At 45.2% G+C, this 16,677-nt stretch overlaps 1 protein-coding gene across 4 annotated transcripts in view; it reads left to right on the top strand.

Annotated features, from left to right (window-relative positions):
- The first annotated feature begins 73 nt into the window (after positions 1-73).
- Positions 74-16,677, top strand: part of CDK5RAP1 (CDK5 regulatory subunit associated protein 1) — a 76,401-nt gene continuing 59,797 nt past the window's right edge. For 3 of the 4 annotated variants that reach the window (XR_010344529.1, XR_001107932.3, XM_012455186.3), the window contains exons 1-6: positions 3,284-5,400; positions 7,361-7,464; positions 8,424-8,458; positions 10,140-10,240; positions 12,903-13,113; positions 14,816-14,936. Coding sequence is in view for 2 of the 4 variants with exons in the window: in XM_012455186.3 (XP_012310609.1) it covers positions 4,995-5,400; positions 7,361-7,464; positions 8,424-8,458; positions 10,140-10,240; positions 12,903-13,113; positions 14,816-14,936 (978 nt within the window). In the remaining 2 variants the exon portion in view is untranslated. Of the gene's footprint in view, positions 2,207-3,283; positions 5,401-7,360; positions 7,465-8,423; positions 8,459-10,139; positions 10,241-12,902; positions 13,114-14,815; positions 14,937-16,677 lie in introns of those variants that run through there. The other variant, XM_012455188.3, reaches the window with a different exon arrangement.

The following is a 16,677-nucleotide window of genomic DNA, read 5'->3' as shown; positions in this document are numbered from 1 at the left end:
GCAATCCTCCTATCTCAGCCTCCTAAAGTGCCTGGCCTTGGACCCCTTTTAAGAATGGGATGGTGAGCTGGGTATGGTGGCTCACACTTGTAATCCCAGCACTTTGGGAGGCTGAGGTGGGTGGATCACTTAAGGTCAGGAGTTCGAGAGCAGCCTGGCCAACATGGTGAAACCCCGTCTCTAGTAAAAATACCCCAATTAGCCAGGCATGGTGGCACATGCCTGTAATCCCAGCACTTTAGGAGGCGAGGTGGGCAGATCACTTGAGGCCAGCAGTTTGAGACCTGTCTGGCCAACATGGTGAAATCTTGCTCTACTAAAAATACAAAAATTAGCATGGTGTGGTGGTGCACACCTGTAATCCCAGCTACTCGGGAGGCTGAGGCAGGAGAATTGCTTGAACCTGAGAGGCAGAGGTTGCAGTGAGACAAGATTATGCCATTGCACTCCAGCCTAGGTGACAGAGTGAGACGCCATCTCAAAAAAAAAAAGAAAAAGAAAAAAAGGTCAGCAGGGGCCACATCACAGAGACCCCTAGAACACAGTAGGAAATCTGGATTTTATTGCAAGGGCAACGGAAAGCACTCAAGCTTTTTGTTTTTATTTATTTCTTTTTGGAGACATGGTCTCATTGTGGTACCCAGGCTGGAGTGCAGTGTTGAGATCATGATTCACCACAGCCTCAACCTCTCTGGTTCAAGCAATCTTCCTGCCTCAGCTTTCTGAGTAGCTGGGACCACAGGCACCTGCCACCACACTGGGCTAACTTTTGTATTTTTTGTAGAGATGGGGTTTCATCATGTTGCTCAGGCTAGTCTAGAACTCCTGGGCTCAAGCAATCTGCCCACCTTGGCCTCCTAAAGTGCTGAGATTACAGGTGTGAGCCACCACACCTGGCCTGCTACTGAGAGTTTTCAACAGAGGAGTTATATAATTTGATTTAATAAAACAGACAAACTCCCTTTGGCCATGTGTGGGAGACTGGTCTCAGGAGACAAGATGAACAGTTAGCAGGCTACTGTGATTTTTTCTGATGAGACAGTGGTGGCCTGGGTAGTTGTAGCTACCGAGTACACAGATTTGACATTTTGTGGTTAGAGTTGACAGGGCTTGCCAACAGATGAATGAGGGGATCCAGGGAGATGAAAAAAAATGACCATTCGTTTCCTCCTAGTGCACCTGGAAGGATAGTTGGGCTATTACTGAGATGGGCCAGAATGGCGGGTACAGGTTTTTGGCAAAGGTGTGTGTGTGTGTGGAAATGAAGAGTTCTGTATAAGTTAGAGATAGTCATCAGACACCCAAGAAGGTGGTGCCAAGTAGGCGGCTGAGCTATGGCTCTGGAACTCCAGGGAGGCTCCAGTTGGAGATGTGAATCAGGAAGTCATTAACATACAGAGCAGCACCCTCCAATAGAAATAGAGTGTGAATCTCTTAGGTAACTTAAAATTTCCCAGTTAGGACCAGGCACGGTGGCTCATGCCTATAATCCCAGCATTTTCGGAGGCTAAGGTGGGAGGATGGTTTGAGCCTAGGTAGGAGTTTGAGACCAGCCTGGGGAACATTGGGAGACCCATCTCTACAAAAAAATGAAAAAAAAAAAAAAAAAAAAAAATAGCTGGGCGTGGTGGGGCGCGCCTGTAGTCCCAGCTACTTAGGAGGCTGAAGTGAGAGGATTGCTTGAGCATGGGAGCCAGAAGCTGCAGTGAGCCCAAATTTTCCCCCCTGGTAGCCACATTAAAAAAAGTAAAAAGAAACAAGTGAACTTAATTCAAATATTTTTACCACTGTAGCTACAAATAAAAATTAATTCAACGAATGTGCTTATTTAACCCAATATATGCCAACAATCATTGCAACACATAATCAATATAAACATTATATATGAACGATTTGACATTTCTTCTTCCACATCTGGTGCATCTCACATCTAGCGCACATTTGATTTGCACTCACCCGCTTTGAGACGCTCAGTTGCCGCTAAGTCCCAGGCTAGTGGCTGCCTTAAGGCTCAGTGCCGCCACGGAGCTTTGGGTCCACCCGGACTGTAAAAAGGAAGCACTTCCGTTAGCTTGACCGGGCCTGAAATAGCGGAGGAACGGAAGTCACTTGTGTATGGGCGCAGCGGCGGACCGCTGAGGGGAGTCGACTTGCCGGCAGAACTTATGCTGCGGGACCCCGGGTACTGCTGCTGCTGCTGCAGGAGGTGAGCTGCGCGCTAGCCGGGGTGGGCTGCGCACCCTCTTTTGACTGACGCTTGGAGCAGGAGGGGCCATGGATCCGGGGAAGCGCGCGGTGTTCCAAAGGGAGGATGGCACGGTGGTTACGGCGTGGGGCCTGGCGTCAGGCTGTCGGGTTTCGTACCCTAACCCCACCGGCTAACCCCGTGTGACCTTGGACAGGTCACCCCTATTTCTTCCAAGGCTTCGCCTCGCCCCCCGTTCAGCCTGCTTCACAGGGTTGCTGTGAGAGTTATAGCTAGTAATTCGCGGGAAATGCTTTGCCCCATACCTAACACATTGTAATAAGCCAGAAAAATATTTGGGATGTTGTAGGCTATTGTTCCATCCTCACTGTCGACTGTCAGAATTAATTTCGAGCCCCCAGAGAGCCTTCTACACTGTGTTATGCAAAGCATTTTGCTTGTATTATTGCATTTGATCCCACAGTAGGCCTATGGAGATAGCTGCTATTATCCCCATTTCGAGGCTACCAGAGTTTAAGACAGGTGCCTAAGGTTTACCTGGCTTGGCAGCAGTGGGGTTAGATACTGACTCTAGGGTCCATACTGGTTTTTTATTTTTATTTTTTGAGACGGAGTCTTGCTCTGTCGCCTAGGCTGGGGTGCAGTGACGTGATCTCGGCTCACTGCAGCCTCTGCCTTCCCGGTTCCAGCGATTCTCCTACCCCAGCCTCCTGGGTAGCTGGGATTACAGGCGCATGCCACTACGGCCGGCTAATTTTTGTATTTCTAGTAGAGTTCATACTCTTAACCAGGATGATGTAATACTTCCCATGAAAGAGGGTGTCGGCTGTGAATGTGCAGTTACTGAATGCTTACTCTATCTCAAGTTGGTTTTTTTTTTTTTTTTTTTTTTTTGAGACAGAGTTTCGCTCTTGTTACCCAGGCTGGAGTGCAATGGCGCGATCTCGGCTCACCGCAACCTCCGCCTCCTGGGTTCAGGCAGTTCTCCTGCCTCAGCCTCCTGAGTAGCTGGGATTACAGGCACACGCCACCATGCCCAGCTAATTTTTTGTATTTTTAGTAGAGACGGGGTTTCACCATGTTGACCAGGATGGTCTTGATCTCTTGACCTCGTGATCCACCCGCCTCGGCCTCCCAAAGTGCTGGGATTATAGGCGTAAGCCACCGCGCCCGGCTCAAGTTGGGTTTTTAATATCTTAATTTTATAACACTTCTGGGTGGTAGGTGTTACTTTTATCCTTAGTTTACACATGTTGAATTGGTGGCTTAGAGACAGAAATTTGTCTTGCCAAAGGTCACCCAGCAATTACGGAGTAGAAATGGGCGACTTTACACTATAGAAATGGGTGACTCACACTATAAGGCTGCTCTTCTCTGACGTTTGAAACCGGGTTGGCATTGCTCCTAAGTGCTAGTAGCATATGTGGCAGGTGATCACATTGGAAAGGTAATGGGCCACATCTGCTCATTACACATGTATAGCAGGGGTCCCCAAACCCCAGGCCATAGACTGGTACCTGTCCATGGTCTGTTAGGAACCTGGCTGCACAGCAGGAGGTGAGCAGCAAGCTGGCATTACTGCTCTGTCTCCTGTCAGATCAGCCATGGCATTAGATTCTCATAGGAACACAAATCCTATTGTGAACTGCGTGTATGCAAAGGATCTAGGTTGCGTATTCCATTTCTTCTTTATTTTGAGACAGAGTTTCGCTCTTGTTGCCCAGGCTAGAGTGCAATGGCACTATCTTGGCTCACCGCAACCTCTGCCTCCCAGGTTCAAGCGATTCCCTTGCCTCATCTTCCTGAGTAGTTGGGATTACAGGCATGTGCCACCACGCCTGGCTAATTTTGTATTTTTAGTAGAGATGGGGTTTCTCCATGTTGGTCAGGCTGATCTTGAACTCCCCAACCTCAGGTGATCCACCTGCCTAGGCCTCCCAAAGTGCTGGGATTACAGGATGAGCCACTGCTCCCGGCCTCCTTTTCTTTTTTTTTTTTTTTTGAGACAGGGTCTCTCTCTGTTGCCCAGGCTGGAGTGCAGGGTGTGATCTTAGCTCACTGCCTCAGCCTCCTGAGTAGTTGGATTACAGGCACGTGCCACTACGCCTGGCTAACTTTTGTATTTTTGTAGAAATGGGGTTTTGCCATGTTGGCCAGGCTGGTCTTGAACTCCTGACCTCAAGTGATCCACCCACCTCGGCCACCCAAAGTTCTGGGATTGTAGGCGTGAGTGGCTGTGCCTAGATGAGACTTTTGAAGGGTAGAAGGGGTCACTGATCAGATATACAATGCCCCCACATTAGATGCTTTCCTTCTGAAGGAACTTGAAGGAAGATACCTTTAGACAATGAGTGGTTTTCACAGTATTAAGAGGCAGGGTAGCAGGATGAGTATTGGCATGGTCTTTGCATTCATACAGATTTTTATCTGAGTCCTTGTTTGACTGCTTACTGGTTATAGGAGCTTAAGTGAGTTCCTCAACCTATGTCTTTCAGAATAGGAACAACAATAGTGTCCGTTTCCTAGGATTACTGTAAAGATTTAATGAGTGAATACACTTAAAACCTTGGGAACTGTTCTTGGCACAAGGTGCTATTTTGTCATTTTGTCTGGGCTTTCCATCTCATCTCTGTGACTCCTTCCTTTGAAAACATTGCCTGGATGTGCATCACATCTCTGCCACTCCTTTGTGTGGTCTTGGGCAAGTTGCCTCAGTTTTTTCAGCTGTAAAATAGAGCTAATGTTTTTAGGAGTACCTTCTTCATGGGCTTTTGTGAGGGGTAAATGAATGTATACACTCGAAGTATTTCGAGCAGTATCCAGTCCACAGTGTTCAATAAATGCTGGTGATATGTATCATTCTTTTGCAGACCGTGGACTGTTTAGTGCCATGCATTCTTTACAATGTGTCCTCCAAGTGCAAAGGTCTCTGAGGTGGGGGCCAATGGCCTCTGTGTCTTGGCTGTCGCTGAGGATGTGCATGGCACATAGCAGTCTCTCTAGTACCACGTGTCCCAATCCAGAGAGGCAGGAGGCTGGAGCTCGGAAGGATTTCAGCTCCAGGCTGGCCACAGGACCGACTTTGCAACATTTTTTAAGAAGTGCCTCAGCTCCTCAAGAGAAGCTGTCTTCAGAAGTGGAAGACCCACCCCCCTATCTCACGATGGATGAACTTTTAGGAAGGCAGAGAAAAGGTTGGTTTTACTTTTCTTATCCCTTTGGACTTCCTGCCTTGCTCCTTTCTGGAAGTCCTGGCATGATTCTTTTATTACAGACCTGGCTTGGAAGGTTAACAGTGTGAGAAGGCTGTGGGAATCATCAGACTCCACCAAGTAATATTAATATTAAGAAACTCAACTGGGCACGGTGGCTCATGCCGGTAATCCCAGCACTTTGGGAGGCTGAGATGGGTGGATTGAGCCCAGGAGTTCAAGAACAGCCTGGGTAACATGGTGAAACACCATCTGTACAAAAAATAAATTTAACCAGGTATGGTAGCATACACTCATAGTCCTAGCTATTCAGGAGGCTGAGGCGGGAGAATCATTTGAGCAAAAGCTGATTATCATTCAGCTCTTAACTTTTAGTTGGAATTTATTGGTGTCTGGAAATAAGGCTTGCTGGTGGGGACGGGATGGAGTACAGTTTGAAGCTGCTAGAATGTGAAATTCATGTTCTTACAACTGTGTACAAAATTTGTTTTACTTCATAATATAGCCTTGCTTTCATTTAAGATGAAGCTACCGTAAGATGCTTCATTGGCCGGGTGTGGTGGCTCATGCCTTTAATTCCAGCACTTTGGGAGGCCAAGGTGGGCGGATCACAAGATCAAGAGATCGAGACCATCCAGGGCAACATAGCGAAACCCCGTCTCTACTAAAATACAAAAAAAAAAAAAAAAAGCTGGGCATGGTGGCGCATGCCTGTAGTCCCATCTACTCTGGAGGCTGAGGCAGGAGAATCTTGAACCCAGGAGGCGGAGGTTGCAGTGAGTTGAGATCACGCCACTGCACTCCAGCCTGGTGCCTGGCGACACAGCAAGACTCTGTCTTAAAAAAAAAAAAAAAAAAAAACCTCATTATAATTTTGTGGCTTTATGTACCCTCTGCCCACTGCTGTTGCTTCCAGAGGCTGGAGAACCTCTTCATTTTGAGAAGGAGTGTAACATGGTGTAACATGTGGGTTTAAACTTACTTTCCCTTCAGACTGATGAACACTATCAGCTCGTCCTTCCTGTTCTTTTCTTTTATTTTTGAGAAGGAGTCTCATTCTGTCTCCCAGGCTGGAGTGCAATGGCATGATCTCAGCTCATTGCAACCTCTGTCTCCTGGGTTCAAGCAATTCTCCTGCCTCAGCCTCCTGAGTAGCTGGAATTACAGGTGTGTGCCACTTCGCCTGGCTAATTTTTGTATTTTTAGTAGAGACATGGGTTTCACCATGTTGGCCAGGCTGGTCTCAAATACCTGACCTCAAGTGATCTGCCTGCCTCGGCCTCCCAAAGTTCTGTGATTATAGGCGTGAGCTACTGCGCCTGGCCTAGTCCTTCCTTTTCTAATTGTTTTTATAACCATATTTCCTTGATCCTCAGCTACATGTTTTCCTCATTTAAAAAATAACATGGCTTATAATTGGTGTGTGTATATAATGTGGTATTTTTTTTTGATTGAGATAGGATCTCACTCTGTTGCCCAGGCTAAGTGCAGTGGTGTGACCATGGCTCACTGCAGCATCAGCTTCCTGGGCTCAAGCAGTTCTCCTGCCTCAGCCTCCTGAGTAGCTGGGACCACAGGCATGTACTATCACACCTGGCTAATTTTTAAATTTTTTGTAGAGACAAGGTCTCCCTATGTTGCCCTGGCTGCTCTCAAACTCCTGGGCTCTAGTAATCCTACCGTTTCAGCCTCCCAAAGTGCTGGGATTAAGGCATGAATCACTGTATCCAGCTTAATGTGGTATTTCTTTTGTTCTGAAAGTCTATCATTAATTTGGGAGTACATCTGGCAATTTATGTTTTCTTAGCATTGAGGCAATAGGGGACTTAGTGGATAGCCAGATGATTCAGGTGTTTCTAGAGCATTTGGGAAGGAGACCTTTTGAGACATGAGGTCCCTTGTTGTCTGTCTACCATGGAATCCTCCCAACCTCTTACTGCAGTCTACCTCGAGACCTATGGCTGCCAGATGAATGTGAATGACACGGAGATAGCCTGGTCCATCTTACAGAAGAGTGGCTACCTGCGGACCAGTAACCTCCAAGAGGTACATGCATTTCCTATTTCCTTTGTTTTCTGGACCTGGGCAAGATTCCGCATTTGTGCCAGCTCTTAGGTGCAGTTTCAGGAGCAGGGTGCCACCTGGTGAGAGAGAGTTCCCTTGGGTGAAGTGTTCACGATGGGACTGAGTTGTACTTTTGTTCCAGCTATTTTTGAAACTTTTATGGTGATGTGCACCTTCAGGCAAGGAGCTAAGTTAAGATTGGCCGTGGGGAGGGAAGTTGGAGAGTTACTGTTTAATGAGTACAGAGTTTTAGTTGTGGAAGCTGCAACAGTTATAGAAAATGCATAGTTACGAAATTGCAGATAGATGTTCTTAATGCCACAGGACTGTACACTTAAAAATGGCCAAGATGGTTAAGATGGCCAGGCGTAGGTCACCACGCCTGTAATCCCAGCACTTTGGGAGGCCGAGGCAGGAGGATTTCTTGAAGCCAGGAGTTCGAGGCTGCAGTGAGCTATGGTTATGGTATTGGTCTTCAGCCTGGGCAAGTGAGTGAGACTCCCTTCTCTATTAAAAAAAAAAGGAAAGGAAAAAAATAGTTAAAGAAAAATAATAGGCCAGGCACAGTGGCTCATGCCTGTAATCCCAGTACTTTGAGAGGCCAAGGTGGGTGGATCACTTGAGGTCAGGAGTTTGAGACCAGCCTGGCCAAGATGGTGAAACCCATCTCTACTAAAAATACAAAAATTAGCCACCAGGCATGGTGGTGGGTGCCTGTAATCCCAGCTACTCAGGAGGCTGAGGCTCAAGAATTGCTTGAACTGCTTGGGTGGCAGAGGTTGCAGTGAGCCGAGATTGCTCCACTGCACTCCAGCCTGGGCAACAGAGTGAGACTCTGTCTCAGAAAAAAAGAAAAATAATAATCAAGAGCTATAGACAGGGATTGTACAAGGCTAATTCCAAGACTGTAATTTTTCTTGTTTTCCTTTTTCTACATTCAGGCAGATGTGATTCTCCTTGTCACGTGCTCTATCAGGTACGAATTTGTTCTTTTCCTAGGAGTGAATGTATCTTACGTAGTAATGCCAGAGCTAACAGTGCCTGGCCTGCCTGTCTGTGGAGATGAGCCAGTGGCCCCATGGCAGTAGGACTTGCAGTTTTCCCACAGTGGAGATAGTCTGTATACAATTGGCTGACATCTGCTGAGCATGTACCAGGTTCTGAGTGAGTAACACAATGGATTAACAAATTTAATGATCACAACAACCCTGTGTGGTTGGTGCTGCTCTAAGATGAGGAAACTAAGAATGTGCTGAGCCACCCAGCTCTTCCTGAGCTTTCTTTTGTAACTAATGGTGTCTGTTTTTAATGTAGCTGCCTGGGGTAGGATGCAGTCGTAGGCTTGGGGAAAGAGTTCGGAATAGAGATGGGTGACGTCCGTCAGAAGTGAACATACCTTCTTTCTCACATTGTTTCTGTGTTCAAGACATGCTAGTGTTAATGTTTTTCATAACTGGCTATACCATCAATTAATTCATCTGACATTTTTCTTCTTTAGGCCTCTGCTGCTTGACACTGAACTCTGTGCTTTGGGCGATTCAGAAACGAACCTTTCTTCCATGGCCTGGCTTTAAGGACCTTAGTTAGATGAACAAATAGCTCCAACATCAGGCAGAAAATGTTAGTTTAAAAAATCAAACAATGAGGCTGGGTGCAGTCGGTCACACCTGTAATCCCAGCTGAGGTAGGAGGATCACTTGAGTCCAGGAGTTCAAGGTTGCAGTGAGCTATTCAAGACCAGCCTGGGCAACAAAGTGAGACCCTGTATCTACAAAGAAAAATAAAAGAGAAATTGCTGGCCAGGTGCAGTGGCTCATGCTTGTAATCTCAGCGCTTTGTAAAGGCTGAGGCAGGCGGATCACTAGGTCAGGAGTTCGAGACCAGCCTGGCCAACATGGTGAAACTCTGTCTCTACTAAAAATACAAAAATTAGTTGGGCATGGTGGTACTCGCCTGTAATCCCAGCTACTCAGGAGGCTGAGGCAGGAGAATTGCTTGAACTAGGGAGTTGGAGGTTGCAGTGAGCCGAGATCGCGCCACTGCACTCCAGCCTGGCGACTAAGTGAGACTCCATCTCAAAAAAAAAAAAAGAAATTACTAAGTATAGGAAAAAGTCTAGTTAAAGTAGAAGGGCATCAGGATCTGGAATCATTAAAAAAAAAAAGTTGAAGGACAGCTAAAGAGAGGACAAACTCTCCCACAGAGGAGAGTTGGGGGAGGCTTTCTGAGGTAGATTGTTTCTGAGCTTGGCTTAAAGGCTTGTCAGGATTTGAAGATGTGTAGGAAGGGTGCTATTCTAGGAAAGGTAAATTATAGCAAGTGTTGCTTCTTCAGATGGCCCCTACCTACCTTCCCTAAGTCCAAATGGTGGATACACATTTAAGGCAGGGCTGGCCAATACACATTTAAGGCAAGGCTGTTCCAATGTGGCTTTCCTGGGCCACATTGGAAGAAGAATTGTCTTGTCTCACATGTAAGGTACTTACACTGATGATAGCTGATGAACTAAAAAAAAAAAAATCTCATAAACATCTCAGGTTGGAAAAACTTGATTTAAAGGATTGAAGGTGGTTTTTATTTTCTTCCCATTGTCCTACTCTCTTAGATTGCTCTGTGGTTTATTTTTGGTACAGTTTTGCCTCTTCTCATCTCTGTAGGGAGAAGGCTGAGCAGACCATCTGGAACCGTTTACATCAGCTTAAAGCCTTGAAAACAAGGCGGCTCCGCTCCCAGGTTCCTCTGAGGATTGGGATTCTAGGTATCTGGTAATTTGCAGATTTTGTCAGTTTTGAAACTTGGATCTGTGTGGCTTTATTTGCTAGTGTTTCCTTTAGAGGCTGGATTCCCAGTGTCTGAAGAAATCTTATATACCCCATACAATTCTTGTACTTACTGCCAGAGGCTATAGGATTAAATGAGATAAAGTTCATGAAAGGGCTTTCCATAGTTCCTTAAAGTAATAGGTGCTCAGAAAGTGGTATGTCCTGTCTAGAGTCTAATGCGGCTTATGGTAGCACAGAGTTATGGATAGAGTTGGAGTCCGAAGGGCCAGCATGAATTTCTTTTTTTTTTTGAGATGGAATTTCGCTCTTGTTGCCCAGGCTGGAGTGCAATGGTGTCATCTGGGCTTACCACAACCTCCGCCTCCCAGGTTCAAGCGATTCTCCTGCCTCAGCCTCCCCAGTAGCTGGGATTACAGGCATGTACACCACGCCCAGCTAATTTTGTATTTTTAGTAGAGAGGGGGTTTCTCCATGTTGGTCAGGCTAGTCTCGAACTCCCGACCTCAAGTGATCCATCCACCTCGGTCCTCCCAAAGTGCTGGGATTACAGGCGTGAGCCACTGCTCTCGGCTTGACAGTATGAATTTCTAATGTGGGCACCTTTCATCCTGACTCCTGAAGCAAGCCCAAGTGATGATTTAGGTCTGCCTCACCAATATGGTAGCCACTAGCCACATGTGGTTATTTAAATTTACCTATAATTAAATAAAATTTAAAATTCACTTCTTTAGTCCCATTAGCTACATTTCAACTGCTCAGTAGCCACATGACTAAGGGCTACCAGTTTGGATAGGACAATTATTTTTCCATTCAGCACACTCTGTCATCCTTTTTTTTTTTTTTTTTTTTGAAACAGGGTCTTGAGCTGTTGTGCAGACTGGAGTGCAGTGGCACAATCATGGCTCAGTGCAGCCTCCCACTCCTGGGCTCAAGTGGTCCTTTCACCTCAGCCTCCTGCGTAGTGAGGTCTACAGGTGTACACCACCACAGTTAGCTAATTTTTTGACCTTTTGTAGAAACAGGGTCTCACTATGTTGCCCAGGCTGGTCTTGAACTTCTGGGCTGAAGTGTGATTCTCTTGCCTCAGTCTCCCAGAGTGCTAGGATTATAGGTGTGAGCCACTGCGCCAGGCCTATCGTTTTATTAGAAAGTTATGTTGGGCAGTTCTGATCCAGATGACTGAGAGACATATTTCAAAAATAAATATTCGGTACCCTCTTCTGTCTCAGAATTTAGTTAATATATTTAACCATATGGAAAACAGACTGTTTCCATTGTGGAATAGTTAAATTAATCTCTCTATATTCAGTTATCAGATCCATGTAGTAACTGACGCAGGAGGATGGAAGGGTTAGTTGAAATGTTCTGTTCCATTTCAGTTCCTTCATTATAGAAGCCTCTGGGTACATATCTACTAAGAATTTCAGAAATCCCAAGAATAATTAAAAACAATTGGCCGGGTATGGTGGCTCATGCCTCTAATCCCAGCACTTTGGGAGGCCGAGGCAGGTGGATCACAAGGTCAAGAGATCCAGACCATCCTGGTCAACATGGTGAAACCCTGTCTCTGCTAAAAATACAAAAAATTAGCTGGGCCTGATGGCACACACATGTAGTCCCAGCTACTCGGGAGGCTAAGTCAGGAGAATCTCTTGAACCCGGGAGGCAGAGGTTGAAGTGAGCTGAGATTGTGCCACTGCACCCAGTCTGGCAACAGGAGACTCCATCTCAAAAAAAAAAAAATTGTAGTAAAATATATTTGAAATTCCCATTTTAATCCTTTTTAATTGTATATTTCTATGGAACTAAGTATATTCACATTATTCTGCACCCATCACCACCGTCCATCTTCAGGACTTTTTTCTCTTCCCAAACTGAGACTACGTATCCATTGAACACTCACTTACCATGCTCCCTCCCTCAGCCCCTGGCAATCATCATTCTACTTTCTGTTTATGAATTTGACTACTCTAGATAACTCATGTAAGTGGGACCATACTATGTTGTCTTTTTTGTAACTGGCTTATTTGGCTTATCATAATGTCCTCAAGGTTCATGAGGTCATGTGTTGTAGCCTGTGTCAGAATTTCCTTTTTTCTTTTTTTTTTTTGAGACAGGGTTTCAGTCTGTTGCCCAGGCTGGAATGCCATGGTATGATCATGGCTCACTGCAGTCTCAACCTCCCAGGCTCAAGCAATCCTCCTGCCTCAGCCTTCTGAGTAGCTGGGACTACAGGCACGTGCCACCAGTCCTGACTGATTTTTTTTATTTTTTGTAGAGACAGGGTCTCACTGTGTTGCCAGGGCTGATCTTGAACTCTTGGGCTCAAGTGATCCTCTCTCCTTGGACTCTCAAAGTGCTGGGATTATAGGTGTGAGGTACTGTGCCTGGCCAGTGGTTTAATTTTTTCTGGGTGTTTAATTGAATTGCTCTGGAACCCTTTCCTGTGGTTTTCTTATAAAGGAAGATGCAGCCTCCAGTGCTATGGGAATGTTGGTTAAATTTGAAAGTTGATACTAAATTCTTAGAGAAGTTTGCTGTGCCCTGATCTCTAATTCTGGGTAGGCATGATGTGTGATAAGCCATTAAATACCAGATGAATTTGGGTAAAGGTACTTGTTTCTTTTTCCCTTCCAGGCTGCATGGCTGAGAGGTTGAAGGAGGAGATCCTCAACAGGGAGAAAATGGTAGATGTTTTGGCTGGTCCTGATGCGTACCGGGACCTTCCCCGGCTGCTGGCTGTTGCTGAGTCGGGCCAGCAAGCCGCCAACGTGCTGCTCTCTCTGGATGAGACCTATGCTGATGTCATGCCAGTCCAGACAAGCCCCAGTGCCACATCTGCCTTTGTGTGAGTCACTGCCCAAGAGATGGGGAATAAGCTTCTTTCTTTCATACTTTTATTTATTTATTTTTGAGACAGGATCTCACTGTGTCTGTCGCCCAGGCTGGAGTACAGTGGCATGATCAGTGCTCACTGCAGCCTTGACCTCCTGGGCTCTTGCTTTAGTCCCCCAAGTAGCTGGGACTACAGGTGTGCACCACTACACCTGGCTAATGTTTTTTGAATTTTTACAGAGATAGGGTCTTACTATATTGCCCAGGTTGGTCTCAAACTCCTGAGCTCAGGTGATCTTCCTGCCTCAGCCTTCCAAAATCCTGGGATTATAGGGGTGAGCCAGCGCACCTGGCCATGCATTAAATTTTCTATAACAGATGTTGCCGAATAGCTTACCGTCTCTTTTTGTAAATAAAGTTTTATTGGAATACAGGCAGGCCCATTTATTTACAAATCGCCTCTGGCTGCTTTTGCCACTAAAGCAAGGTTACATAGTTGTGACAGTGACTATATAGCCTGCAAAGTCTCAAATATTATCTTTTTTTTTTTTTTTTTTTTTTTACAGAAAAGTTTGTCAACCTCTGTTTATTTTAATGGCTATCTAATATTATTTGGTTGGAATGCTTAGTAAAAATAATAGCTAACATTTATTATATAATTCTTCAGTGAACGTCTTTGATACATATCCATAATTATTTCCTTAAGATAGATTGAGGCTTTCACATGCGTAATGTGATTTAACTTAGATACCTAGCAGTTGGATCAGGAATGTGTGAGAAATGTAGAACCGTGTGTTTTTTTTTTTTTTTTTTTTTTTCCTTAAGAAGGAGTCTTGCTCTGTTGCCCAGGCTGGAGTGCAATGGCATGATCTTGGCTCACTGCAACCTCTGCTTCCTGGGTTCAAGCAATTCTCCTGCCTCAGCCTCTCAAGTAGCTGGGATTACAGGTGTGCGCCACCATGCCCAGCTAATTTTTTGTACTTTCAATAGTGATGGGGTTTCACCAGGTTGGCCAGGCTGGTCTTGAACTCCTGACCTCAGGTGATCCACCTGCCTCGGCCTTCCAAGGTGCTGGGACTGCAGGTGTGAGCCACTATGCCCAGCCAGAACCCTGTGTTTTAAATCCAGGGTCTCCTTGCCCTATATGCACACATATACACACACCTTTTAATATTTAATTTTTTCTGCTCTAGATGTAAAAAGTCCAGTTAATATACTCATAAAAACGGTAGATACAAACATATTCAGGCTGTCTGGAAAAAAAGAATTGAAAAGCAGTAGAAAGTCCAGGTGTGGTAAGTGTGTACTCTAGTCCCTCAGCACTGTGCTTCCTCAGGCTAGGTACTCTCACTGGTTATGCTTTGGTTGATATTCTGTGATTAGATTCCAATTTTTAAAGATTAAAAAGGTCGGCTGGGTGCAGTGGCTCACGCCTGTAATCCTAGCACTTTGGGAGGCCGAGGTGGGTGGATCACCTGAGGTCAGGAGTTCAAGACCCGCCTGGCCAACATGGTGAAACCCCATCTTAAAAAAAAAAAAAAAAAAAAAATTAAAAAGGTCTACTTTAGTGCTTAGATCTTGGATTGGTCCAGTGTGAGCATTGTGGCAAATAGATTCAGAACCAAAGAATAATGCTATGGGAGCTGAGGCCTGCTCATTGGGTCATATCAGCACACCCTTCTACTGTTACTACGTTCTGGTACTTTCTTTCCCAGGTCGATCATGCGAGGTTGCGACAACATGTGTACCTACTGCATTGTTCCTTTCACACGGGGCCGGGAGAGGAGTCGGCCTGTTGCCTCCATTCTAGAGGAAGTGAGGAAGCTTTCTGAGCAGGTGAAGGGTTCTCCAGGCTTTCTTGCTGTGAGCATGTTTGGGGGAGGATGAGGATAATCTTTGTCGTTTTGGAGCCTATGCTGCCTCTAACTTGACCCTACCTGACCAGAAAGAAATACTTGGGTGTACATCATGGTGAAATCCCATCTTTACTAAAAATACAAAAATTAGCCGGGCATGGTGGCACTTGCCTGTAGTCCCAGCTACTCAGGAGGCTGAGCCAGGAGAATCGTTTGAACCCAAGAGTCGGAGGTTGCAGTGAGCTGAGATCATGTTACTGCACTCCAGCCTGGCGACAGACTGCGACTCGTCTCAAAAAAAAAAGAAAACGTATTTCAAAGTAGAGCATGGCATGGCATTTCACCCTTAGGTATGCATCTCTAAAAAATAAGGATATTTTGTGTTTTTTTTAAAAAAATATTTTTATTATTTATTAATAATAAATGGAGTTTCACTCTTTTTTGCCCAGGCTGGAGTGCAATGGCACGATCTTGCCTCAATGCAACCTCTGCCTGCTGGATTCAAGTGATTCTCCTGCCTCAGCCTTCCAAGTATCTGGGATTACAGGCATGTGCCACCACACCTGGCTAATTTTGTATTTTTAGTGGATACAAGGTTTCACCAAGTTAGCCAGCTGGTCTTGAACTCTTGACCTCAGGTGATCTGCTTGGGCTTCCAGAATGCTGGGATTACAGGCATGAACCACTGTTTCTGACCTATTTATTTATTTATTTTTGAGACAGAGTCTTGTTCTGTTATTCAGGCTGGAGTGTAGTGGTGCGATCTTGGCTCACTGCAACCTCTGTCCCCTGGACTCAAGTGATCATCCTGCCTCCGCCTCCCAAGTAGCTGGAATTAAAGGAGCACGCCACTATGCGCTGCTAAAAAATATTTTTATTTATTTTATTAATTTATTTGAGACTGAATTTTGCTGTTTTTGCCTAGGCTGGAGTACAGTGGCATGATCTCAGCTCACTGCAACCTCTGTTTTCTGGGTTCAGGCGATTCTACTGTCTCAGCCTCCTGAGTAACTGGGATCACAGGCATGTACCACCACACTCAACTAATTTTTGTATTTTTAGTAGAGGTGGGGTTTCACCATGTTGGCCAGATGGGTCTTGAACTCCTGACCTCAGGTGATCCACCTGCCTCGGCCTCCCAAAGTGCTAGGATTACAGGCATGAGCCACCATGCCCAGCTAAGAATATTTTTAATACCATTAGTTTTTCCAGTAAGATTAACAAAAGTTGCTAGATACTGTCTCATTTCAGTCCATCCTTATTCAGAGTTCCCCAATTGTTCCTTAAATATTTCTGCATTTGGTTTGTATGTCTTTTTATATATATGTGTGTATTTTACTTAGTTTTATATTTTACTTTTTAATGAATAAATTTGTTGTTTTGGAATGACTTTACCTTCACAGGAAAGTTGCAAAGAGAGTTTCTTTGGGTATTACCATCTTTCTTTGGTACATTTTTTTGGTGCTGTAATCACAGCACTTTGGGAGGCCAAGGCAGGAGGGTGCCTTGAGCCTAGGAGTTCAAGAGCAGCCTGGGCAACACAGGGAGATACTGTCTCTATTACCAACAGACAAACAAAACAAAAACTAAGAGATTACTATTGGTATGTTACTATTTACTCTCTTCAGACTTCATTTGGATTTTGCCAGTTTCTCCATTAATGCCTTATGTCATTTTTGGGATCCAGTCCAAATTGGATCCACATTGCATTTAGTGTATTC

The sequence above is a fragment of the Aotus nancymaae genome, unplaced genomic scaffold (assembly GCF_030222135.1).
Source record: "Aotus nancymaae isolate 86718 unplaced genomic scaffold, 86718_ANA_hifiasm-v0.15.2.pri h1tg000029l, whole genome shotgun sequence".
NCBI lineage: Eukaryota > Metazoa > Chordata > Mammalia > Primates > Aotidae > Aotus > Aotus nancymaae.
Note: the sequence above shows the minus strand (reverse complement) of the source record. Positions and strands in the feature narration are given on the sequence as shown.